Genomic DNA, 27767 nt, shown 5'->3' on the forward strand with positions numbered 1-27767 from the left:
CTTTAACCATTTAACTTTTTTCTTCAAAAAATAATTTTTATTTCTCAAAACAGTGAAATCATTTGTTTACTTTTATTCCTCCTTTCTTCAAACTTTGTCAGGTTTTCTTCTTGACTAAGTAAAAGTGGTTAAGTGGTTTAATTTTTCTTCTTTCTGTTTAAAGCATATTTTGGTGCTTAAGAATGTTGTTAATAAAAGGAAATTACACAGTCAATAGTAGGGATGAGAGTTAAAGTTTATTCTGCAAGCTTATGTCATTATATGCTGACTCCCATGGCTAGTGCTCGTAACAGAAAGGCTTTTTCCATCCACTAAAATTGGTATCAGCTAAATGATATCACCATGACAGAGCTAGTAAAACATCTTTTTCTTCAAGCTGAGGCACGACAAGTCTCTGCTTGGTGCTTTTACAAGAGACATAAAAATACCTTGTGAGGAAGACTTGCAACTGGCTGAGTGAATGAGGTTAAAACCTGGGTGAGGTGGAGCAGTAGCACTCGGGTTTCTAGCCCAGAATGGAAAGCACAATGGAGTGAGAAAGGTTAAGCTCAATTAGTAATGCTTGAATGAATTTACCTAACCTGGCTTCATAGGCCATGAAATGGGCAAACCTCACAGGAGCCAAAAGGTAACTATGTATGTTAGGCTCCAAAACATATTGACTTTGGAGCCAAAAGCACAGAGCTGCATCTCTGTGATGCATCTTTTATTTTGCCATGTATTATGCCACTAAATGAGACAATGTTGTAAAATATCAACTTCATTCTGAAATCAGAAATTAAAAATTACCTGAGATTTTCTTGCTGAAGGATTCACAGTAATACAACAAAGACAAGTGAAAATTTCTTCTTGCTTATCTTCTTATTCTGCATACTGTGTAGATCCAAAGTTTAAAAAAATGGAGGTGAGGAGAACATTAGAATCAAATGCAGTCCAAAAAGCCTCTTCTCTTAGTCACAGCCTTTCCACGCCAGCTGTAAAAATGAGCCATCCAGAAGAGGTGTTAACTGAAAGGGGGCTGCTGCAAGAGACAGCTGATCATGGCCACATTTATTTTAATCTTTATCTTCCTACCCAGAGCTGCCTAAGAGGCTGTGTGCTGCTACTGTCTCTTAAAGAATTAACATTTCAACAATTAATAAAGGACAAATACAAGAAACTATTTAGATATTCATGGTAAAAAAGATCAGGACATACATACATACATGTACCTAGATCAAAAAAAAAGGTCCTCATCTATCTAGGTGCCAAAGATGCCACAGGAACCTAAACTTTCACCTGTAAAATTAGTCAGAAACTTAAGCCCCAAGAAGGCTACAGGTGCTGGGCTGAAGTTAACACCTCCCTTTCACTTGAAATTCACAACATACACCCCAAAGCTTCCACCTATGTGTCCCATGTTAGAAGCAATATGGCTTCAGTGGGAAAACAAAGAACTCATAGCAATCTCTGTTGATGGTCAGTGTCAACACTTGCTATTTTGTTTACAGATGATGAAAGGAATCACTCCGTAACTTGAACATCAGAGTAGAAACATGTCAACCAAAGAAAGCAAGCTACTCTCTCTCAAAAGACTACTTATCATCAGCTGCTGACAAGGATCAATCCTGCTGAAGTGCTGGCACTATAAAAAAAGAACACATGTTTAATAGATCAAAGAGCGCACAAAAACTCATTTTCGAAGTCAGATAATTTTAGGCTGAGGACTGGAGAAGGATGGCAAATTTTACATTTCAGACCTGCTGCCAATCCTATCTGCATTTTTTTCAACAAGTTTGTAATGAAAAACATGACATTTCTTGAAGTAATAGCCAGCCTGAACACTGACATGCCTTGTGCTCTGCTGGTCTGGGCTTAAGGATGCTGCTTGGGTGTAATGAATACCATTCCACTGCATCTTGGAAATGGTCTCCCAAACTTTTCTGCTTCCCCAAGTTCCTTCAAATTTGTTTCCATAATTAAAGTATTTCCTCAATTCCCAATAACACAACTTATTTAGCTGTCAGCAAAATAAGCTTTTGACATTAATGTCACCATTCTTCACGAAATATCAGACTTTATATCTTTCAAAAAGCAATCTAGAACATATGACCAGACAGCTATTGTGAATAATTATCTCCCACAACTGCCTTATTTCAAGATATTTTCCTATTTTGATTTTGCAATACTTCAGTCATTAAAAAGCTATAGGTCTCTTTATTCTGAAACAGTAATAGATCAGTCCTTGAATAAATTACACCATCTGTCTTCCCCTGTTTACTGTGCTTTTAAGTGACATTTATTTAAGGTTTCTACTAAAATAAATCCAAACCTCCACAAGCAATAGCCATATTTATGCACTGCCTTAAAAAGACATTAATTTGGCTAAGCCTTTTGATTTTGATCTTTTGCAGGTACCTAATGACTGCTTTGAAAATTTCACTACTTTATTCCTGTAAATTCTGCCAAAGAGCCATTTTTTTAATTAAAGAGTTGTTTAGTAAGAAAATCTCTAAAAAGCAACTACATGAACTAAAAATAAGAACAAAGGCGATTAAGCCTTCTTTTCTTTGTAGATATGAGAAAAAAATGGTATTCACTTTTGAACTATCCTTTAGAAAGCAGCAGACATTTTATAACTTCTGAAATGAAGCTTAGACTAAAAGCTTCCTTAACGCTTCTAAGTCTTCAACTATTTTGGGGAAAAGCACCCACTTTTCAGTAAAAATAATCCAAGGTTTCAGCAACAACAAGTTCCAGACCATAAACCATGACAATAATTAATATTTTGAATAGCATAAAATAATAACACGCCCTTAAAAGCCTAAAACCTTTACAAAAGAAACTCTCTGTGATGCTGAAACTCTTATGAAATATCAGAAAGGCCAATACTTAAGAAATACAATCCAGAAAAGAGTCTACCCACTTTGTGACTGATTCCAATGTGACAAATGCACAGATAGTGGAACACAGGGTCCCCAAAGGAATGTCCCCATAGGTACCTTCACATCCTACAGGCTAAACTGACATGTGCTGCAGGTACTCGGTCTGGGGGGAAACAAAAAGCCTCAGTATGGTCCTTTTCCTTTTCTATTTCCTACCTTTATCTGCAAAGATTTTTCTTCCCTGATTCATAGACCTGGGTGTTGGCTACAGGGAGGAAAAGAAACAGCGCCATCATTACAGAACAGAGGTATTTCAGAATGGCCTGGCAGCGCCCACCTTCTTCTCCCTTCTGTCCCCATGAGGCTTCCACCCTGCCAGACTCCTGCATCTGAGCTCCTGCTCCTACTCCCAGTGTTTGCAGCACTGCAACCTCAGGGCCGGGGAATTAAACATAACCGAAGCACTGCTGACACCTGTTGGCAGCCCCCAGAAATCCCGATTTATCCGTTCTGGTATAGTTAATACACACGAATACAGCGGTTGGGAACACCAAAAAAATGGGCCCCAAAGCATTGAAAAGCTCTCATTCCCCTGGGCTCCCACATGGATAACGTTGCAGGTCCGAGAAGCAGGAATGGGCACCAAAGAGGGGCCCCGGGAGGAGTAAGGAATCACCTCACTACTTAAACTGATCTTTGCTGGTACCAATTTAAATTGAAACTTCAACCAAATTGGTGGGGTAAGGTGAACCTGCCAACGGTGTGAGATCACCACGCCAAAGAAAAAGATTCCAGGAACAAGCCTAGCTACTGAAGGAAACTTCTAGGCAAAGAACATTGTCATACTGAGCACGTGTGTAATGAAAGGCAAATGAATAGGAACATCCTATAGGAAGCAAAGGAGGGAATGGCAAATCACAGCACCAGTGAAAGCAAGATACGGACATCAACTGAAAATACAAGCCTCCGCCTAGAACTCATTTACGCTTTGCTACACGAATGCAAAAATCCAGCAGAGCGACAGATGCCCTGTGAGAGGAACTGCCCTGGGAGCGCGGTAGGCGGCGGCAGACAGTGAACCCACAGCGCCCTACGCGCCCCCCCGCGGCCGCCATGTCGCGCTCCGACCCGGCGCCGGCCCCGCCCATCTCCTGGCGGAACGGGGCGGGGTCGAGGAGGGGGCGTGGTCTCATTGGAGCCCGCCCAGCCGGCGCGAGGCCACGCCCCTCGCGGCGGTCGCGCGCGCGCGCCCCCTGCCCGCCGCCGCCTGCTTCCTGCCGCGTCCGCGCGCCCGCCCCGCCCGAGCAGCGGCCGCAGCCCCGGCCGGGCCCAGCGGGGAGATGAACACGGTGCTGTCCCGGGCCAACTCGCTCTTCGCCTTCTCGCTGAGCGTGATGGCGGCGCTCACCTTCGGCTGCTTCATCACCACCGCCTTCAAGGAGCGCAGCGTGCCCGTCCGCATCGCCGTCTCCCGGGTCACGCTGTGAGTGCGGCGCGGAGAGGGAAGGAAGGGAGTGGCGGGGGAGGGCCGGGCCCGGCCGGGCGGCGGCCGCTGCCCGCTGAGGTGGTGAAGGGCTCGGGAGCCGAGAGCGGGGGCCGGGGCGGGTGAGAGGACGGTGGCGGCCGGCAGGGGCGGCCGGCGGCTCGCGCGGCGCTCGGGGCTCGGCCTCCTGCGCTCCGGGCGGGCCAATGGGGGAGCCCCACGACGGCGCGGCCGGGCGGGAGCCGGGGCGGCGCTCGGGGAGCGGCCCGGCTGCCTCGGCCCCGCGCCTCCCCGAGAGCGGAGCGGAGCCAGCTGCTGCCCGCGGCTGTGGAGAGACAGGGATTACAGGAACGTGGAGTTTATCCTGTGAACATTTATCCCATCGTAGTAGGTTTTGCTTTTGATTAGTAGCTCTCTTGGGTTTCCCCATTGATAACCTAGCATACTTTCTGTTCTGTGGTAGCAAAGTGATTGGGATGGCTTCTTCTCTGCGGAATGGACCAGGTGTAGGACACAATACCACATCAGAACGTGTTGCCTACTCTTAAAATGGGCTGATGCAAACTTGTGCAGGGGAACCTTTTTTTCCCAATTTTGGTGTTAGTTCAGGGTGGGGTTTTTTTCTCCAAAAGGAGACTTCCTCACAGAGAACTTCCATTAAGTATGTGTGATATGGAGAGCAGTAGTTTCACAAGCATTTCAGCAGCTGTTACAGCCACCTGTGAGCGGAGGCCTTTGCTCCCGTTTTTGCCACGTGGTTCTTTACCAGAGGCCACTGAGGAATCTGGCTCATAGGACATTTAACTGACCTGCTTTAACTCAGGTCATGCTTTTTTGTTAGGTTGGTTTTGGCTCAGATTAGGGAGCTAAAGCAGCACACTTTGGAAGTGTTTAGTGCCAGGTTGGATGGAGCTCTGCACAGCTTGGACTAGTGAAAGGTGTCCCTGTCCATGTTAGGGAGGTTGGAAATTGATGATCTTTAAGGTCCCTTCCAACCCAGGCCATTCTGTGATTTGGTGATGATTCTGTGGAGCTTTGGAACCACCCCAAGGTAGGTGTCACCTGTGGATGCCTAATGGCAGGACTTGAAAGGAGACATGAATGCAAATAAGGGGACTGCCATCACCTTTCAGACTGGTTTAATACCACGGGAAAAAAACCAATAACCTGTATTCAATGCTACACTGAGGATTGCAAAAGCACAAACTTGACATAAAGGCATGTCTTCGAGTGTTACGGTGAGCTCAGCATATATAGGGCAGCATACAAATGCCTGATTTGGCTGAAATTGCCAGTCCTTTCTGTGATACACACAGATCTGGTGTTACTGGGAGGTGCTACACCTAATCTGCTTCTCTTGAATGTCTAAGAAATTCTGGAGACCCCAAACTTAGGCCTGCTACTCCATCTGACTGACAATGGTTAAGAGGTGAAGTCAAGTGCTTGATAAGGTTTTCTACTTAAAAATATACTGCTTTTTTGCAAAGAGATGAAAATTCATAACAAAGCTTAAATTGTGAAGATTTGGTGGTGTTTTTCTTATCTGCTATCTCCAAAAGTGTTTTCTTCACTTGTAAACTTTTCTTTTAATTTGAGATTACTAAACCTGGTTTTAATGAAATAATATTTTAATTGACTAATTTCTGAACTGTAATAAATATAGCTATGAAGTTCATAATTCATAAACAAAATTGTTCAATGAAGAGTTGAGGTTCATAGTTGATGGCCAAGCTAATTGCTTGTGGTATTCCTCTTTGTAGATGCTAAGTTTGGTAAACTGATAAGCTTTATGAATACATATGGCAGTATCTGCTGTGTGTCTGTTATTTTCCAGTTGCTCTTTCCATTGTGATTTAGTGTGGCAACTGAGGTAGTTTTCCAAATGTACTCTTATAATAAAGCCTTCCAAAATTATACCATTTTCCAGAATGTAGATGAAAATAACTATCTTCTTCATGCTGTTACTTAAATACATCACAGGAATAAATCTTGAAACTTGCATGAACTATGCATGTAAACTGTTGTATTGGAATGGTCAAAGCCTCACGAGATGCTTTGGGTTTTTTTGTTTCTTCAAGGACAGTTGAGAAATAATATTGAATGTGGTTGCCAGCAGACTGCTATGCTGATGGTGTCCCAATCAGTTTTACTTATATGGAGATGCTAAAACATATTTTACTAAAATGAAATGTAGTCTAGATTTTGTATATACAGATTTTTGTTAACAGGAAAAAGTCAATAGGCTACGTATATGTTTTAGACACTGTGGTGTCAAGGCCTGACATTTAAAACTGGGACACCATAATTTCTGGAAGGTAGGTGTTAGTTTGTAATGTTGATTGCATTTTAGCCAGAAGTATATAAAGGAAAATAAGGAAAATGGATGAGGGAAATATCTAATAAAAACCATAATTTTTGTCACGTGTAAGATATAAATAATGAGAAAGGGTAATCTTGTGTTGTGTTTTGTTTTCTCCTAGAAAAAATGTAGAAGATTTCACTGGACCTAGAGAAAGAAGTGATCTGGGATTCGTCACATTTGACATTACTGCAGATATCCTTAATGGAAAAAATGGTTTGCAGACTTTTTGGAATGAGAACACTTAGATGCTATTTTTGTTACCTTATAATCTTCAGATATTCAGGACATGGGGAAAACTAGCAATTTGTCTAAAAATAAAAATTTAAAGCAGCTAAAAATAGTATTTTGCATAGCTATGGCAGTGAAATAGAACTTAACCAGCCCTTTGGTCTCTAGTAGATGACAAGTTGTTTAATGCCTGTTTTTGAAATCAGGCTCTCTTGTTAAGTGCACTGTATCTAATAATGGGGAATGCAGTTTAACATCTAGACATTATTACTTTTAAGTGCAGTTTGTATCAGTGGTTTGAGGAGTGGATTAATGGTAAGGTTTATATAAGATATTGTTTTGAATGTCATACTGATCTAGGAACTGCAGCTTTCAAACTCACTTTGTTGTGAGGCTTTCTAAGTCCTGACTGTATAATAGTTGCATAGAAGTACCTGTCATTTTCTGAAAATAAAAAAGGCATTGTAATAGTTTATGTGCTTAGATGTTAAATACTCTAATCTTTAGTATTGAATAGTATGAAATTCATTGGGAAGCATACAATTTACTGAAAGATGTATCACATTGTTTTTTGGCCTCTGTCTCAATTGCTGTTGCAGTTTTGCAGGGGTTTTTTTTGTATTTCTTTGCTTCCCTGCTAGTCTGGATTTAGGCTCTTGAAAGAGTTTTTCTTCAGAAGTCAGTACCAAATAATAGGTGGCATGTTCAGGTGATTACACTAAACCGTGTTTTGCAGCTGGTCTGAGGATCCTGGGATTTTTCCTTGTCTGCTGGTTTTTGTCTGTTAGGCAAGGCACTGATCACCTCTGTGTTTTGGTTTCGCCCTTTTGAAGAACACTGTCTTGTGTGAGCAGACCACACAAAACACAACGCCTGATACAAATGCTGGATAAACAGGTTAATCAGATTTTTGCAGGCCTGTTTGCACAGGAAAAGGGTGCAAACACTTTTTTTTTATCAACTCAGTAAGTTCCTGAGTTTTACCTCTGAAATGCTTATGCATATTAAAAACAGAGACTGAAATTCTAAATTAGATGCACAGACCTGTACACATTGTGTATAGAGAGAAGCAGAGTAAAGCAGGACAGGACCTCTAAAAGAAATGTTCTTATAAAAGGATTAGTCTGCAATATGTGAGCATAAAGATTCCATGTTTGAATGACTGCTACTAGTAACAGCCTTTTTTTAAAAAACCGATTCTGACTGAATCTCTCATGCCTGGCATAAACAAAGCTTGCAATATGTAGAGCTGTAAAAGTCTGGTAGGGTTTTTTGTTCAAAATTTGTGAAGAGATACAGGTACGTGGACTGTGTTAACTACCAGAAAGAAGTTGTTCGTCCTGGGAGAAGTTAAATACAATGGCAGTTAGAAAAAGGAACTAGGCAAAGGAAAGGGAAAATAGAATTTTGACAATCTCCTTTAAGCTTATTTAATTCATTGTTAACTTTTGCAAGTGATAAGAAATCCTATCAAGGAGATCTTCAAAATCTTGTTGGATATTTTGAGCCAGGTGCCAAAAAATCTTCAAGTAAAATATTTCTACCTATTCTTGCAGGGACAGGAGTTAAATATTTAATTCTTTCCTTTCTTGCCCTTTGAATTAGTAACTGAAAAACATGTGTGTCTTGGGATGAGTGGAAGAAGGAGAAACAGATTTTGAGGCTAGTTAGGGAATCTATTTATTCTTTGAGATAATGGCAAATAGAATAGAAAAGAGGACTAGGAAATAAAGATTACAGCTAATCTCTATTGTGAATTAAAAAGTGTTTTCCTTAGCAGTCACACATTATTGTTAAATAAACAGACAACTGTTTAGAATCCCAGCATTATTATACTGTCTCAAATGGCAGTCATCAGTTCTTTACTGCTGATCAAAAATCTGATCAAGAGTTTTTTGTTCGAGTCTAATAAGCTTTATTTGTTGTCAGTAAAGAATCAAATTTGCTAATTTTTGGGGTCCCTTCCAATATTAAATACTTCCCATATTCTAATTTCCCTAACATGGGCATTAAAGGCTCTTTGAATTCCCTACTCATCACCGATTTTGTATTTATATATTGTTTAACATTACTGTATTTGGATGCAAGGGTTCTCTGATACTATAAAAAATTGCCCTGGGGATATTTGTGGAAGAATTCTGTTGTGACTTTTATGCTTAAGGTTTTATAATAGGTTGTCTAGCAGAGGATTGTGGTTACTAGCTTGCAGTGTCAAATATAGAACTCTTAAATTATTGGAGGAGAAATAGCTGCTACATTTCATAAGTAGTAAAAAGAAATACTCACCTGAAAACCTGTCACTTTATTATGACTAAAACTTGTGTTCAAACTGCTGGCAGTGCTCTGATTTATGAGTAAGATGAGGTATGTTGAAAGGTAAGAGCTCACTGTAATGATTATAAACTACTTAGATCTAGTAAAGATAAAACAAGGTTATGTAAGTACAGTATGGTATTTTTCTTAACTTGCATACATCTGCAGAGTATATTTGATTGGAATGTTAAACAATTGTTTCTATATTTGTCTGCAGAATATTCAACGAAAAACAATGTAAGTATTAAAAAGAGGTTTGAAGCAATTACTCATTTTAGTACTGCAGCTATTTTTAATCATTCTGTAGTTCTGCTGAGAAGAGTTAAGGCCACCAGCATTTCCTACTAGCCTGCACTGGCCTTCATGATTATTTTCTTGACAGTTAAACCGTAGGCTGGGAAGTTCACCTCCATAAAACCTAACTTGATATATGCCCAGTAGAATGGGAGAAAAATAACACATGCCTTGTGTTGCAGTATACTGTAAATGAGTTTTTTCACCTTTTCTGTCCATTTTACTTTTTTCCCTAAATTTCTGCAGTTGACTGTTGTTAGAAACTAGAGGGAGTGGCTTCTGGGCTGTCCCGATGTGGTGTGTATTTTGTTCATAGATCACAGTTGATCCTACCAGTTACTGTAGCCCCATAATTCATTTACATTACCTTGTCATACTTCTCAAAATAATTTGCCATGTTGCTTTGAATTGGTTGCTACTGAGCCTTCCCTTTGGGATAGCTGAAAACCCTTTTTACTGATCTGATAAAAGCTATGTGGAGCAGCCTTTAAAAAATTGCTTTCATGAAACACCATGCTGCCATAGTACCACTGAATTCTAGTTAAAGCTGCTGTGGTCACATTGCAAGGATATGGTGAAACTTGGGGGTTTTCTTAACTTGCTGTACAAAACTGTCCTTCTTTTTAAATTTTTTTTAAGCACCTTAGTTATATTAAATAAGATGATGGATATTATGTTTGTACTAGATTGTACAGTGATTTTACTGTATTGTTCCATATTTTAGATTTTTCTTTCATGTAACTCAACACTTCTCAGAAATACTGAGATGTATTTTTCTAAATTGTTCTATAAATTACTAAACAAGACTGTTTAGCATCTACTTGAAACAACTTTACACTTTAGAGTGTAAAGAATTTACACTTTAGAGTGTAAATTCCGGTAACGTAAGAACTTGGGATCTCACTTTTTCAACTGTTAATAAATTTTTTGGGGTTATGCTTGCAATTAAAATAGAGATTTCCATTAAAGTTGGAAAAATGATATGGACATAAACTGAGTTAGCATGACTCTGCTTAAGTCCTTTATTTGAAACAAAGTCTAAATACTGCTTTGAAAGTGACTTACCTTTGCAAGTCAGAAGGAAACCCCTTTATGCTTTGTAATTCTTCTAAAGCATATGACTTCTTTTTAAATGTCTTTCTTGTGTTTTAAGATGTTCCTTGTTGTTTCCATTTATTCCATGCCACACTTCACTGTGCAGTAGTATTACATTACCCCACTGTGAAGTGTTACTTTGTTAAATTAGTTATGGATTGCAAGCATGTACCTGCAAAAGGAGGTTTTAGAGGAATAGTGCAGTGAAGGTCCAGTGTCTGAATGTGATCTGGTAAGATACCTTGCTGACTTAATTACAATTGTGATTTTAGGCCCTAAATCAGGTGGTCCTTTGGGACAAGATCATGTTGAGAGGAGATAACCCAAGGCTGTCCTTAAAAGACATGAAGTCAAAGTACTTTTTCTTTGATGATGGAAATGGTCTCAAGTAAGTAAATATTTGTTTTATTACTAGTGTCCGTGGTATCTTGATTTACTTACATACTTTGCATTTAATACACATGTTCATTGGTGTAGTAAGGTACCTGTATTCTATGTGATACTCTGTCATCTCTATTGCATCTTTCATTGTTAGAAGATGGCCTTGGGGTACAAGATATCCTATGTATTCTGTAGACTGGAAGATGCACCGCTATTATGAGCAACAGGCTTCTGGGTTTCTGCCTTCAGTCTCTGTAAAATTGGTTCTGTGATGCACCCAACTCCAAAGGAGTCAAGTAAAAAAAAAAAGTAGGCAGTAACTACCTAAAATTAAACAGCTTGTTGTTTCTGGAGCAGATAAACAATCTGTATCCTAATTTATTTAATACTAGTAACTGTTAATTAAATCACTTAACTTGAGTGTTTGTGCTGATAGTCTTTGTTGCTTTTGCAGGGGAAACAGGAATATCACCTTGACTCTCTCCTGGAATGTTGTACCAAATGCTGGCATTCTACCTCTTGTAACAGGATCAGGACATGTGTCTGTACCTTTCCCAGATACCTATGAAACAACAAAAAGTTATTAAATTATAGTACTGAACCATAAGCAAAATATTTTTATACTTGTATATTGTGGATACATTTTATTGCAGTTTCTTCTTGCATCCCATGCAACTTTTCACTGAATGGAGCTTAATTTCCTCAGGATAGTAGCATAGGAAAAGGAAATGAAAATTCGGTGTTTTTTTTTTTAATAGAACATTGGAGCTGAAACTTGAAGGGAAAGGTAAATTACAGAGTAACGGTTTTGAGGGGGGAAACTGAGGATTTTTTTTTTCCTGGCCATTCAAGTATAGATCTCCTTTTCTTTTAAATAAATATTTTTAAACCAGAAGGTAGTCTTCCTGTGTTTGGGCTTTTTAAGTACTGTGATTCTTATTTATTTTGTGTAGAACTCAAATATACCTTCTGGAGTTGGTTTCTGGAAGTGCCTGAAGGAAATGGCTGTTGTGTTTTAGGGCATTTTTTTAAATCCATGTGCAGTATGTTACAGTAGGCTAAACTTGGTCCTTTCTAGGACTGTCAGCAGCTACTTGGAAAACTGGTAGTTCATTATCTGTCAGCCTCAAATCTTGAGTGCCACTGATGAAGCCCACATTCAGTTCTGTATTACAAATCATTTTAATAGCTGCTTGCAATGCAGCAAACTGGAAGAATAAAAAGAAATCTATTCAGTATGAGTCTTATTTCTTTAAGCATAAGACATAAGGCTAAGTCAGTAAGAAAAGAAAAAGCTTTAGGTAAAGAAAGACTTTCTGAAATGGAATCTCTAGATTTTTACCGGGATCTGTTCATCAAGGAAGAATGAACGTGCTTGTCCCAGAAGGGGCTGAGACAACCGATATCAGAGGGGATCTGCCACAGCAAGGGAAAGGATAGATGTTCCCTAAACAGTCTGGGTAAACCTTTCCAAAGCAGAGGATTTCCCCATGGTAAAATAGAGTAATTGAGGCAGATTTACCAACCTGATTGTCAGTGAGTCTACCTGCAAGGCTTGGTTGCATGAGCCAGGAAAGGTAGCAAGCAGCATGCAGCAGCTTCAGGCGGCCTCTCTGTGGCTGCACATCCCCCTGTGTGTGCTCCTTCCCTCAGCTACAGCTGGGAGTGCTCTCGGGGTTGGGAGGAGGGAAGGAGCAGGGTACCAGGATGCCTTAGGCAATGCAATGGCTTGCAGTGATTGACTGGTGCATTCGGGCCATCCAGGAGACAGCCAGGAGAAGGAGCACGCCCCTCTATCTGCTGTCCCCCTGGCACAGTGCCTGATTTACATGTGTGTCTTCAAACAAAGCATGACAAAGGGAATTCATTGCCAGGCAGGGAATGTTCTAGATGTACCGGACACTTGGAAAAAGAGGAAACTAAAACTCAGGTTTTAATGCTGTAAATCAGAAGAAAAGTAATGGGAAAAATGATGAGAACTGCATTGTGAAAACCCTTATAAAAAAAGAGATGCAAAAATCGGAGCAGAGTATCTCCCTTGGTTTTGAGTTCACCTAAGAGCTGATTGATTTTGAAGGAACTAACTTGCTTTTAAAAAGGGATCTTTAATATTTGTGAATTGTCCCTTAGTGACTATTTTAATACATTCTTCATGTTGATGTATTAATCAAAAAGGTCTTGAAAAAAATTCCCAAAAGGTGCTTTGTCTGTACAAACAAAATTTTAAGTGCAAAAACTAAAAAAAATTTTTTACATGAATGTTGTAGGAGAATTTGTCATTAAGTTATTAAATTATATTTGTATCCAGCATATTTGCATGAATTTCAGTTCTCTGAACTTGTGCTATTTTCCACAGAGTAGTATAATCAGCACGTTGAAACACATACTATTTTTGCTGTGCTTTGATATCAATTGTATATATGGCTCTAAAAACTGTTACAGAGAACTTAAAACTGTCATAGATAAGGAAAACAAAATATTTTTAGAGATAATTGGGCAAAGTTGTGGATTTGTTTTGCTAATTGCCAAATAAGTTGTTGGTTTTGTCATAAATTATATTCTTGAATTGTTTACTGAGGCATTTCTTGCGGCTTGGCATTCAACCACTTCCCTGCATTCCTTTGGCAGTACTCTTCCAATTAATATAATGTCTGCTGCCTATTAAAGAGAAGCTTTAACTACAGAGACAAGGATCTGCTGTCAAAGAGCATCAGGGAGAAAGCTACTTTCTGTCCTACAAAATGGTATATTCCTCCCAGCAGACAGTAGCAGAATTTCAAAACACAGAAACAGTAGCTTTCAAATGTGATGTTTGATGCTTTACTTGTGTTTCCCTGTGAAGAGAAATTATGTTTGAGGTAAGCATTTTAGAGGGATGAAGAAGAAACCATCATGAAGTTCAAATTCTTGGAGAGAAGAACTTGTTTTTGACCTGATGAAAAGGCCAGCATAAATGATCACTTGATGCTGTAATAGCTTGGTTTTTGCTCCTGAGCCACTGAGACAGGGTGTTGGTTCAGAGTTTAAGGAGGCAAATTCCTCAACTGATCTCTATAAAAAAGTAAAAAGCCTTTCCAAAAGTCAAATGGCTACTGTATTTTGTTGTGACAATTCTCAAAGCATTTACAAAAAGCATGTGCTTTTGTGGAAACTAATGGCATTTACTTCCTCTTGTCTCCCACATCTCATGAGGTACTAGTACTGCTGGCAGCTGAGTGTTCTCTTAGCTGTGTTGCTGACCAAATATTGCTGGTTTATGAAGTAGTATGTACAAACAAGATATTCCCTGGCAAGTGATTTACTTAATGGGGAGAGGCTGAACTGAAAATGCTAAAGATACATTTCAGATAATTTTTAAGTGAGGTTCTGGAGACAGCAGTTCTTGTGTAAGGACTGAAAAAGGGAAATTTTTAAAGTAGCCTGAGTTTCCATTTGCCATCAAACACATGCAGCACTACACTGACAGCTCTGTGCAGGAGGGGCAAAATAGCTTTGAAAAATCTATGTTTAGAGCTCTGCTCCCCTGAGCAGGCAGTCTTATTTATGGGTGGGTCTACAGTTATTGAAGATAGACATTGAGAAAATAAATTATTTCTATCAATTGTTAATTATTTTAATATATTTCTTCTGAACAATGAAATTAAAGCTAGTTAATATATTGCTTACTAGCAAGATTTAAATAGAGTTCCTGCAGAATTTTTGGATTCCAGCTGTTGAAAATGTTCTGAAAATTGCTTTAAGATGGTAGGTTTTACAGATCAGTTCTGCAAAATGAAAGCTATTTAAGCTGAAAACTCAGGTACTGGAGAAGCAATCTTGCTCCAAATTTGTGTCAGAAAATCCATACAGAATAACTGTCAGACTTCAAGAAAAGTTTTTCTGGTTTATTTGGCTGCTTTATTTTGGAATTTTTTTTCATTAAAACAGTTAAAACTTATAAAATTTTAAACTGTTCATTCAAAAACAAGTCAACAGACAGATATTGTTTAGCCTGAAAAGTCCCATTCTACACATATGGGTTAATGCTCATATTGGAGTAGTTATATCAGGCATCTTTTTATTAAAAAAAAAAAAAAAAAAAAAAAATCCAAGACTTAGCTTGAACAAGCCAAATCATTTCTGGATCTTTTTCTGGTGCCCTCCAACACTTCCCTCAGACCATTTTCTCAATGTTATTGAAGATAATGAGCTGAAGATGAGGCAGAGATGGAAACAAGCATTCAGTATTAAGAATGGTCATAGAAGAGCTTGGGTGGGAAAGGACATTTAAAGGCCATTTAATGCAGCCCCTCTACAGTGAGCAGGGACATCTCCAACCCCACCAGGCTGCCCAGAGCCCCATCCAGCCTGACCTTGAATGTTTCCTGGAATGGGACATCTAACACCTCTGGGCAGCATGCTCAGTGCCTCTCTGCCCTCATTGTAGAAAACTTCTTCCTTCTATAAATCCAGCCTTCTTCAGTATAAAACCATTATCCCTTGTCCTATCTCAACAAGCCCTGCTAAAGTGTTAATGCCCATCTTTAGGGCCCCTCCCAAGTGCTGGAAGGCCTCAATTAGAAGTTCCTGGAACCTTCTCCAGGTTGAACAGCCCAATTCTCTCAGCCATCCCTGTAATTATCTGCATGGCCAGGATTTTTCTCTCCATCTCTCTCCACCTTCTCTTCTTTCCCTCCTCTCACCCTTCCCTCCTTCTCACTACCCCTACCTGTTTACTCCAAGCTTCAACACAACTGTCTTTTTCAATCACTAATGGTCTAATAATGAAATTCTAAATCCTCTGTGAATAAACTATTTAGAAAATAAAGTGGAAAAAGAACAACTGTGGGTTAACCATGGACAAATTCATCTGAAACTTTCTTCTGCTTCCCAGCTGTATTCCCTTTTGCTCCTTGGTAGTACTCACGTAAATTCTGAAGAAATAGCTGGCACACTTTTAAAATTATAAAATTGGCAGAAATGGGTTAGAGGACATACATATTTCCAGTGCTAGAGGACCATGACAGTGAGCAAACATTTCTGTAATTGGAAGACATGTTTGTATTGTACCACTAACTTTGTTAGCAGCAGTCATCATGTGCTTTGCACTTGTAATGCAACGATTTCCAAGTGCTTTACAAGAAAAAATACACATTTAGTTCCAGAAAGATCCTGGCATTCTTAAGCCACACTGGAAGTGCTTTTGCAAGCAACAGTCTTCAAAACAGTATCCTGGGGTAACTAGAATTGCCTGTGTGGCATGTGATAAACCCACCACAGGTTCCACCAGCTGGCTGCACAGGTGGTTGGTAACCAGAAGGGATAATTGAGAACTCTTAATTGGGCAGGCCTTTGGCAGAACTGGGATTTGGATGCCACGTGTGGGGTTTTGCTTCTGTGTTACAACGTGCACAGCAGGTACAGTGCTATTCATTCAGTCTGCCTCCTTGCTCAGTGTTTCTTCTTGCTCTGTCAGGGTTTGCTTTTGTTTTCCAAGAGACTGCTGTGGTCCCATGTGCTCATGCTGAAGGGAATTTGTTGGATTTGATACACAGATGAGGTTTCAGAGTGTGGTGGTAGAAGCTAGGAGATGAGTAAAGAAGATAAGCCAAACACTAATTTCTGAGTTGAAGTGTAAAAATATTTATGCTTAAGAATGGTTGGCGTTACATGTAGTTATGAGAGGCAGAGAGAGGTCTTTTTTGTGTGACATTGTAGCTGAAGATTGAGATAAAACTAGTTTAACTGTAATTTGGAAGTAACAGTGATCAGACTGTGGCTGCTGAAGTCTTTCTGGGTTTTGAATTTTGTTGTTTGGTGGTGTTGCTGTTTTTTGGTTTTTTGGGTTGGTTGATTTTTGGTTTTTTACTTTAATTTCTAGAAGGTAAATTTCTTCATGTTTTCTTTCTTTCTCTCTCTTAGTTCTGAAAGAAACAGTAGGCAAGGGTTTCTTTTTCTTTCCTGCCTTTCTAGTCCCCATTGCTCATTAAATATTCCTTGTTTATTGACATTTTGCTTTAGGAATTAGTATAGTAAGAAAGAGAGAAGTGCACTAGTGCCTGCATTCTAAATGCACATGTGGCAACAACCAACATTAACATTCTTCTTTTTAAGGACTGTTTTTGGGGATTTTTATATTTTCAAATTTTAAAATTAAAAAGTAAAATGTTTTGTATGGTTTCACGCTCAGCACCAGAAATGCACTTTATGATATAGGGATTCAAGAGAAACTGTACCAAGTTTTAATTACATTTGATTGTTTTTGTTGGTACAGAGGGAGAATGAAAAACCAAAAATTAATGAAGACAACAGCTTTTACTTTACAAAAGAAATTCTTGTCAAACAAAATTTTATTTTTGTTTGGAATGAAGGATCAGTTTCTCTGGCTGAAGAAGGAGTTCTGCTCTTTGATATCCATATAGGGTTTGAGCAAAGGTCTGTTGTTAACTTTGGAAGTTTTTTCCCTTTTAAATTTTGTCAAAAAATAGTGTAGTTTTTTACCAATTTCATATTACTCCATATTAACGAATTCATACAGTATTTTAGCTTCTCATTTTCCTGGGTGTATTCTTTCCTTCCTGATTTCTACTTGCGATCCAGCAAGATTATTTTAATTCTGATATGCTGACCTATTTAATGCACAAATTAGTTTCTGAATTGTGTTTCAGCAAGATATTGTGTTACAAAGGTGTATCATAACAATTGAGTCCTGGTTATCCATACAAAAATTCCTCAGATTTTAGAAAAAGAGTTGCACAATACATGAGAAGGTGAAAAACTGAAAGCCTTCATTTGATCAATTCTGGAGCAGTGGTCTCTGCTGCTTTTTCTAGAGAAATATCTTTTATTTTCTCCCAAATTTTTCCTGGGTCTTGAGAAGTCTTAAAAAAAATGTTTTGTATCCTTTGTCACAGACTGGACTTTTATAAGTCAGTGCTTTAATGGGTATTCCAGTTGTTTTAACCAGCAATTGTACTTCTGGTAGCATGACTGAAGTATTACAGAATAGTGTCGAAATAGCTTTTTGAAGACTGTTCAATCTAAACAAAATGGCAGTGTAATTGCACTAAAATTGCTTTTGCTAATTTAGTATAGTAAAAATATTGTAAACAAAAATCATATTGAGGAAAAATGATTGATTTTCATGTTGGTTTTTTGAGGACTGGATTTGATCGTTCCTGTAGGGAAATTTTGTAGGAAAATCTAAGAACCTATCTCAAGTTTAACCAGTAAAAGCAATATTGATGCAGTTCAGTTTTGAAACCTCATTATGTCATGATCGTGATAATCTTTAAAAGTTTTAATCTTTTCTTTGAATAAACTACATATTCTAAAACATCTTCCTTAGTCTAAAAACCAAAGAGTTTAATTCAACACTATGCAGTTTGTATATTCACCAGCAGATGTCAGGCATTCACTTTACAAAACAATGGAGAGTGAGACATGTTCATTTTCATAGTAGGATATATAAGATACTTGGATTTTAAATTTAGGTATATAATACCATTATGCAGTTTTTTACCTACTCAAACTGAGAGATTTTAATTTAAAGGAATTTTCAGAGTGTTTGGATTTAGACAGTGGTGGTCTTAATGTAACTTTTTTTTTAAAATTTGTCATATGTATTAATGTCATGTATAATACAGTAAAAAAAGATGAGTCAATTATGTATATGTGTACACAAGTGACATCCTTGTATTTCTGTTCTCTAGGCAGTAAGTGTCTGGTGACATTTAAGAGAGTGCTGTTTAGTTTATCCCTGGGAAACCCATCCCTGGGATGGGATTTGCCATCATCTGTTGTAAATGAAAAAATCTTTACAGTTAAAATCTGTGACAGACCCGGTACTCTGGGATGTTATTCTTGGGTCCTCTACAGATCTTTCATAGGCCAAAAAAAAGCTGCAGATGACAAATGCAGATGAGTTTTAAACTATATAGGGAGTGGTGGTTGGTTGTCTCACAAGCATTTTGAGTCCTAATTCATTGCAAATATAAATCAAATTTTCCAACTTTGAATAGTATGGGTAGAGATTGCTGTAGGGAATGAAGTCTGGTCAACGTCATCTTCTTTCTGAAGCTACACTTTTGTAGTGAATATGTTTAAGACAATTTTCAGTGCATTTATTACCTGTTATGTGTTTCATACAGAAAACAAAAAAAAATATTTTGTAAATTTTTGGGCAGTGGAGCAGGAGTAGCTGTCCTTTGAAGTGGGGTGGTATTTCTATACAGATAACCGCAGTGACCCCGTTCTTTAAGGTAAATGTCTGTGTTCTGAGCATCTGCCCCTGCTAAGTGGGAACAGCTGCTTCCCAAGGAGACAAGATACAAGTCAGTTGCTAGTGCTGCAGCAGTAGGAATCTCAAAGCAGCCATGGTTAAAACAACAGAAAGCATGAGCATGAAATGAGAAGTGCTGCCTCTGCAGTTCCCACTGTATTAGAAACAACCAACCATTTTTATCCTCTACCCATCAACTTTAGCCACTTCAAGTAAAAAGGGCCAGAATAAGTGCTGTAAGAAAATATTGTATTCTTTATATATGAGAAATAAAGGAGTGCTACATTTATCAGGGACCTTTTGGTTTTATACCTGTTGCAGAATGTTGTGGGGTTTTCCCTTATGTGCAAGCACTGGGAAAGTATTTTTGATCCAATTTAAAAGGGAAAGACAAAGATATCAGCTATAAATAAGAATCAATAGTGTTCATAAACCACTTTGAAAGTGACACAGGTTCAAAGTGTCAGATATGAGGATGACTTAGTGTAAAAGTATTGGAAGAAAATCTCACATACTTTTTCTACCTTTATTGGCCCAACTCAAGGGTTAGGGTAAGTAATTTTGAAGAGCTTGCTGATCCAACAGTTTTCTGTGAATGAATGGCAAGTAACTGCTCCTTCATTCAGGCAGAGAGAATCAGTGAGTCTGGACTTAGTCAGATGGACAATCAGTCTCATCACTACACTTAGCAGCCTGAGCTGGTCAGCATCACTTTCTTGCCAGAGGCAAGACTCTTCTCATTTGGACCTCATTTGTTCTGTTCTGAATTGCAAGAAGTTGAATGAAATGATCACCTTCAGTGGCTAAATCCAAAGCATAAAAACAGCTCAGGGCATCCAAACTTGCTGCTGTGCACAAAATAGCTTCTGGAGAGTAGCAACATTTCAGAGATTGTTTGGTATAATACACTACAGACAGGTAAAGTTAACTCTGTCAACCAATTCTTTGTGCAAACTATGATGAGGCTCTCTGGAACTGTCCTCATTTGGATTTTTAGCTGCCATGAGAGCAGCCAGAGGCAGTGCAGTGCAAGCTCCCCAGGTCTGGGGTGCACACCACAGGCCTTGTAAAGCTGAAGGACAGGACCCTGCCAAGGCTGTTGTCAGTCTGGGGTTTGAGTGTGTCCCTCTAGAGCATTTATTACCTTAGCAAGATGGTGCTGGAGCATCTTGTGCCTGTTCCAGGAGATTTGCAGTGTCACAGTGAGCTGAGGCTGTGACACCCTGGTTTATCTGACCCTCTGCTTGAGAGAAGGCTGTAACCCAACAGCACATGTATGTTTCTCATCTTCAGCACAAATCCATTCATTTTTGGCTTAGGCCTAGCTTAATTTAATTGGTTCTTAGATTTATTGTTTTGAAAGCACCTGGTATTGATAAGGTGATGGCATGTAAGATGTGCACTAGGAGAAGGTTCAATTTTAAATGTAAAACCAGTAAAATTATTAATATAATTATTCAGAGCACTAACAGCAAGCCAATAGTCCTGTGTGATCTCTTTTTGAAAGAGAAAATACTTCCACTTCCTACTGATATAAAGGTCTTTTCCCTTAACAATATTGAAAAATACCAGCAAGACTGATGAAGAGCTAATTATGGAAAAGCAAACACACAGTGCGAATTATTCTAAAAACAATCAAATAATAAAATTTCTATTATTTCTATTAATAGTTCTATTAAACTACATCAATGATTTGAATAATCTTTTATTAACCCTAAGCTAATACACTGAGTGAAATTTCGTTAGGGAAAAGTGATTGAGAATAGTTTATCAGCAGAAAATACCCTTACAATGTGTCACTAGATGGCAATGTAACACATGGCAGAGGGGGACTTTGTTAAACTATATGAGAAAGTTCTTAGCTTCGAGAGAAAACAGGTTTTTGAGGCGGTTTTCATGGATAAAAGTGCAGCAAATGAGAAGCTAGATAATAATATCATAAGACTGTTTCCTAAAAACCATATATTTATAATCTTGACAGGAGAGAAATGTTAATATTTGTGGTTATGTTTGAAGGCCTTGATAGTTATGCTGAAACAGAAATTGCAGTAGGTGTCTGTTTAGTCAGAGTTTGTGTCATATTTCCCCTTCATGAAAGGGCAGCTGGAAAGTTCTTGGCCTCTGCTGTCCTCCTTTGTAGCTAAGTAAAATGAGGTCTAGGCTACAACTTGTTAAAGCTTTCATGCCTTTAGTAAAACTAGACTATTCCCCTTTTTTTCATGGGTTTTTTCCTGTTTGTTTGGTGGAGGGTTGTTTGGTTTTTACCTTTTGGTCCCAATACTAGAAGAAACCAAATAACTGGGGGAGCTTGCTGCAGGAAAGCAGCACTCGGCAGAACCTGACGTGGCAGTACCACACTCATGTCATTCCCAGAAATTCCACTGCTGTCAAAGGGAGTTCCAAGGGCGTAACACATGAAGGGCACACAGCACAAAACTTGCATGCAATGACTTATAGAAGGAAAATGAAGCTTTTCAGTCCCCTTCACTTATCCAAGTGTGCCTGGCTATTGCACAACAGATGGGGTCAAGTGACCTCTTAATGTACGTACAGACTAGTGCTCATTAATCTCGAAAGGAGGTAAGATTTCATGGTATGTAAAGACTTTTTATTTTTTTTCCCTTGTGCTGATATACAGACATGCTATGGGGAAATGAAGCTTTGATGATGCATTGCCTTTACACAAATGGGATATTATTTTAAGATTAAAATCACATCCCCCTTCCTTTTTACGGTAATGGATCATAAAACAAAGTTGCACAAGATGGATGCTTATTTTTTTCTCTTAAGGAGTTTCATGGCTCCAAAGTTGAAATAAGTTCATATTAAATGAGTTCATATTAAGTTCTTCATTTCTACAACAGCCCTAAAATCAGCAACTAGAATTAACTGTTGACTTTTTTTTTGTCAGGACATTTGAGAATCTATCACAATAGTTTTCTGTCTTTCTTACCAATGGGTACGTTTCCATTACTGTTGTTCATTCATGAGAACAAGGGAAGTGGTGCAGGATGAGCTGGTGAGAAAATTTAAAGGAAACAATAGTAATGACTCACAACTGAAGTCTGTGCTTTAGAAATTCCCACCTTTCATAGAAGGTCTGCTAAAGAAAACCCAAAGTAATGTTCTAGCCAAGTCAAAATTATATTGGAGAAACACTATGGCATGCAAAGTATTGTTTTCAGAGAGACAGCCCAATCTGCTTCCACTTTTGATCTGGACTTTTTTTGGTTTAATGGCATGCTAAAAACTGCTTGCCCAATCCATTGTCTTCAGAGACTGCCCTTTCTTTGAAGACTTAGAGGAGTTGAATTCTGCCAAGAGCTGACTTCTTTATCTGGCATTCTCCCTTCTTTGGGGCTGTCTTATTGAAGTGTTTAGCAAAATATGTTTAATACTTTAAAAGGCTTTAATACTACAAAATACTCCTGAAGTTTAATACTACAAAGTCTTAGGTCTTTCAAATGCTAAATTCAGTGTAACAGTATGCGAACACTGGCAGTAAAACAGCAACACAGTAACAAAAAGAGGACTGTGGATAGCAGTGTGATAAACTACAGAGGTTTGATGAATTTTATTGCTTAATTTAAATGTGCTTTGCATGTTTTCCACAAAGGAGTGATGTTTTCAAACTTCCCTTTCCCTGAGTTCTTCAGTAAAAGTTTTTCTCCTGGCAAGTTTGCATTCCCCACTGGAGTTTCCTCAATGCTCTTGTGATTATACTTGGGATCAAATGAAGTCACATCCATACATGTGTGATTTTACCATGTGAGAAACACGAATAGTGGTTCTGATGTGGTGGAACATTGAGCAAAACTGTGTCTTGGGGAAATTGAGTTCAGTAAAGTAAGATTTTTATCTACTGCTGGTATGTGTCTCTGCATATGGCTTCTGTTACATGACTGCTGAAAAGAGTTATTTTCTCGTGAATGCTCATAGCTGTCATGTTAAAGGAGTCTTGTTTATCTGGGAGCTGAAGTTAAAGTTACAGAAGTTGTATTTTTAGTGCTGATTTGATGTGTATATAGCACAGAGAACACTAATAGGCTAAAGTTGTCTGTTAATCCACTAAACAGAAAACATACTGTGCCATATACGCTCATTTTCATGTTAATTTATCAGTGCTCCTTAACTGTGTCTGGCAAACCCTTTAAACAGTCATCTGGAAGAGTTGTTTCTGAATGTGTATGTGTTCTTTTTATTTTTACAGTAATATATATATTAAGTCTTTTTTTATGAGTATATTAGTGTTACTAATTTACCAGAAATCTTAGTGGTTGTCTACTGAAAATCTTTTCAAGACCTTGGAATGTGTTAGGGTGGGCAATGTAATAAAAGCACAAACAAAAACCATGGATAGATAAAGTGAAATATGAAATGCAATTTACTCAAATTCACAGATCAATATTGCCTAAATATAAAGACATATGATAATATATTAAGTCCCTAAAATGAACTACTCTTTGAAAGAGTAGCTATATGGCTGACTTCTGTGAATGTTTCAATTCTCTATATCAGTATGCTTTTCAGTTTTTTAGGCTTTGTTTTAATCATTCTGATATGCCTCTTTCTTTACAACTTCTTTTTCCTGCCTGCCCTGATAGCTAGTCCTACATGCCAAACTCTCTGATCAAACACTAAACTCAATTCAGTGCATCAGTGCTTTGAAAAGGTGGTACAACAACCTCCAAAGAGGGACATTAATATCTTCCTATCTTTCCCTCTTTTTCATTTGAAATTTTCATTATGAGAGAGACATGGAATTTGGAAAGTATAACTAATTTTTCTTGATTCTACATTACATAAATGAGGGAAGAATGGAGAGAAGTTGAATTTTATTCTTTTTTCACTGGGAGGAAGAAAGTTTGCTTTTCTTTCTTAAGTGAACTGCCCTCAAGTGTGGCCTATTGTTTGTTTTTAAAGATTATGTATTTCCATTGCTATGTGCCACATGTGATATCATGTAGCTATCCTTATCAAACAGCCTTTTTTGTCAAGAATTTTTGTCGGGTCATATTTTACTGATAAATTATTTAAGTAATTGAATTATCTTTATTTTCTGCTTAACCATAACTTACTGCTGAGAGTTGGTCTTTCTCAAAAATAAAGTTGTTCTTTTCCAAAAGCATGACTTTTACACTAATATCTTTTGTGCTGCTCTTCCTTAACCAAACCTTTCTGGCTTAGCAGTACTAGGTTTTCAGTTCCCCCATAGTAGTCCAGGGTGTCAGTCCAGCCTGCTGCTACAGCAGCTTGCTTAGCAGCTCCTCTGTGCTCCTCACCATGCCTGTCTTTTCAGAAAGATTGATCAGTAGTTGATCTGCAGCCTGTGTTGGGCCTCTGGAACATGTGGGTGTAATTAAGTAGCATGAAAGGTGGTCTAAGGCAATGTACTGCTGTAGTATAAATAATTTGGGATGGAAATTCATTATAGAGCTGGATGTTAAGCTGCTAATGAAACTACCTATTGCCTGTATCAGGCAGTACTGGGAAGATGCTTGTGTTTCAAAACCTGACATCTGCAGTGACAATTCCTTTTGAGTCTTCCTTCTACTCTACCAGCAGATTACTTTATGTGATGTGCTTGTTCTGCTGCTTCTTCTGGATGCAGCTCAGGGATCTCTATGCTGTATAATACTGTACAATGTATACATTTCATTTTGTTCCCATGTGAGGTTTTTCTGTGAAACTGAGCTAAATATGCAGCTGCAAAAAGTAAAAGGCTAATCTGTAATCTAAACCAAAAAGTAAAGTGGGACAGAAACTCTTTGAAGGGAATATGTAAACATGGAAACTAGTACTCTGTTTCTGGAACTACTGATTTTTCTATGTGGCTTCAGACCAGCTATTTATTTACTATCTTTATTTACTTATCTGTGAAAGAAGATGTGATAATTATTTACCTCAGTGGAAGTTTTAATGGATCATTAGTTTGTTTTCAAAGGGCTCCATGACAGCTGAGGCAGACCAACATACACACACATACAAATTTTCAGTGACCAGGCTCTAGCAGCTCAGTTATGTTGATCCCTGCCTAAACAGCTGTCTCCACTTCTTCAGCAGGAAAGCCAAGTGTGGCTTCAAGTTGTCCTGTCTCTCTTCCCAGTGCCTGCCTTAGATTTTTATGTTTATACACATTTCCCCTCTGTGGAACCTGTTCTATATGAGAGTCCTTTATGAGAGTTCCTGAAAACCTAACTGAAAACAACAGGTGCATAGACTTATGATCATTATAGAACAGTGGTCCTGATCCAAATTACTTTCTAAATTGTTTAAAGAACTGGAGAATTTAGGTATCTTATTATTCAGGTTTTGTAGGAAAAATCATGGAAGTCTAATCTGCTTGCAGAGATTAGACAATTACCAGTCCTGGTAGAAATAAGGCAAAATCAGGATAAGGCAGTTAACAGAATAATAATACCAGAGTTGCTTTCTAGCAAAAGGAACAGAAAATCACAAAAAGGGCTAGATGAGGCCTATTCACTGATAATGAATGTGAAAATATAAGCTCTGTTATATTAGGTAGCTGGGTAGTGTTTGCCTGGTGCTTGGAAATGCAGTTTTTGCAGGTAAAACATATAACTTCTATATATGTCTTACAAAAGGCAGATATTGGCAGAGATTACCAAAAAGCTTTGAGGCTACTAAATTAAAGTTGCATTTGCTTGCCAAATAATGGCTATGCATCATATCTCAAAGTATACAGAGTTTTACAAGACCTGAAATAAAGTAAGGCTTTGTGCATTTTTGGTATATATTGTGTTGTTTGTTTTGTTTTTTTTAAAAAAACATGAATATAAATAAGAAAATAACTGCAGCCGAATATTTGCCCTCCCACAAGAAAGCTGACAGTGTCAGAAAGACTTTTTTTTAACAAAACTTATTTAGTTTTGCTCATAAATTGACAATTGAGTTAGATAGGCCTGTTGAAAAAGATTAACTCTCACAGTAAGAAATAAATAATGAGAAGCACAATATTGATTAAACTGTGTCAACAAAGTGAAGGTGATTTGAGATAAATATGAGAAATTACTACTCACTGCTGATGTAATGAACCAGATACCTAGTTGTCCCTTAAAGATTATTTGATGAAATAGTTGTTATTACAAAAAATTTCAAAGCTGCTGAAATGTTTGTATACAAAGGACAATGTTTTAATTTAATTATTCAATTCAATTTAGGTTATTCCAGACACGAGAAAGATGTGAATTAGTGTTGCAAGTTCTTTCAACTAAGTCTGCTTTGGCTTATCATATAAAAGCTAAAAGCAAAAGTTCTCTTGTTTTCCTGTAATCTTTAACCCAATTGCTTAGGTAATAAGAAATAAGGTCCCATCTTCCTTCACCTTTCCCCTCCCCGCCATGCTATTGAGGTCTAACATTCCAAAATGGGAGAAAATAATAGTTCCCCAGGGTCAGCTCTGTCTCTCTAGACTTGAATCTTCCATGTATTTTTTCACTTCTGAAGTATTTGTAATCTATTTGTGTTTTCTTCATAGTGGTAGCATGAAAAATAGAGAAAAAAATACACAAACCATGTTTTGCAAAAAAACAATTTGTAGAAAAATATCCTAACCCTCTTACTGGCAATGCTTTCCTGTGGTGCCCAAGTTTGCCTTATTTTTCAGCAACAAGTCTTTGGCTGATAAATCTGTACAAAATAGACTTAAGATATTGTCTGCCACTTTGCTATGTATGAAAACAGGAGGAGTCTGTAGTGACATATTGGAAATAATCGAATGCCTTCTGGTTAAAAGTAAATGGTTACAGCATGTTAACCATAAGACACTCTTAATTGGTCTCCTCCTCTGTAAGGCAAATTCTTTGTGAATGCAAGTGTTCTTCTTTTAGCCTTCTTATTAGCATAATACAAGGTTATTTTCCCCTGATAGTCTGACTTTTACAAATAGTTCTGTCATTGCTCTTTTTTTTTTCTTATGCTGATGAATCTCTGCAAGTTCAAAGTCAATGATGCTTTAGAGATGTTTCAACTGGAAACTGCTTCCAGAACTATTTGCAGAATGAGAGCTGTGTTCATGAATGAAATGAATAATATCTGCTTGAGTTCAGGGTGGCCCAAGTACTTGAAAGAGAGATCTATGTGTAGTTACTACACAAAAGCATATATTAGCCTTGGCCTAAAGTTGGACATGGGAAAAGTTAAGGGGGTTCTTCCTTGCACAACCTCATATATATATTATCCCAGTTCTTACTTTTTCCTTTGGTGATTATCAAGGTGCCTGCCTATAGAGATGCCTGTTTTCATCTAATGCTGTTTTTCTGGTTTGCCATTTATGCCCTTATTCTACTTTTTGCTTATTTTCCTTTGTGTGATTAATTAAAAATCAAGCACATCAATAAAATAGAAAATACAGCAAACTCTGGAAAAAGGCATACTTTGCACATAGTTGCATATTTTAGTGTGTAAAATTCAACTTGGGGTTGTGTTTTCTACTCCTCCTTCTTCCTGGCTTCTCAGCGAGTACCT

The 27767-nt window shown here is 38.1% G+C and overlaps 2 protein-coding genes across 2 annotated transcripts in view; one reads left to right on the forward strand and one right to left on the reverse strand.

Annotated features, from left to right (window-relative positions):
* ASB5 (ankyrin repeat and SOCS box containing 5) overlaps nucleotides 1–4348 on the reverse strand; it is a 39719-nt gene extending 35371 nt beyond the window's left edge. Inside the window, exon 1 of the mRNA XM_071432114.1 lies at nucleotides 4273–4348. The gene's annotated coding sequence lies outside the window, so the exon portion shown is untranslated. The remainder of the gene's footprint in view (nucleotides 1–4272) is intronic.
* On the forward strand, nucleotides 4097–14106 carry SPCS3 (signal peptidase complex subunit 3). The gene is made up of 5 exons (XM_071432115.1): nucleotides 4097–4347; nucleotides 6828–6901; nucleotides 9411–9487; nucleotides 10912–11027; nucleotides 11475–14106. The coding sequence occupies exons 1-5, from the start codon at nucleotides 4205–4207 to the stop codon at nucleotides 11605–11607; spliced, it is 543 nt and encodes a 180-aa protein (XP_071288216.1). The 5' UTR covers nucleotides 4097–4204; the 3' UTR covers nucleotides 11608–14106.
* The last annotated feature ends 13661 nt before the right edge of the window (nucleotides 14107–27767 follow it).

This window comes from Agelaius tricolor, unplaced genomic scaffold (assembly GCF_023055355.1).
Source record: "Agelaius tricolor isolate 1412-34295 unplaced genomic scaffold, bAgeTri1.0.p SCAF_8, whole genome shotgun sequence".
Taxonomy (NCBI): Eukaryota; Metazoa; Chordata; class Aves; order Passeriformes; family Icteridae; genus Agelaius; species Agelaius tricolor.

What these genes read in the sequence shown, in the direction of transcription:
- SPCS3 (XM_071432115.1), top strand. Translation starts at nt 4,205, where the DNA reads ATGAACACGGTGCTGTCCCGGGCCAACTCGCTCTTCGCCTTCTCGCTG. An exon ending in GCCGTCTCCCGGGTCACGCT is followed by an intron (nt 4,348 to 6,827) that starts GTGAGTGCGGCG and finishes GTTTTCTCCTAG; the next exon opens with AAAAAATGTAGAAGATTTCA. An exon ending in CACATTTGACATTACTGCAG is followed by an intron (nt 6,902 to 9,410) that starts ATATCCTTAATG and finishes TAACTTGCATAC; the next exon opens with ATCTGCAGAGTATATTTGAT.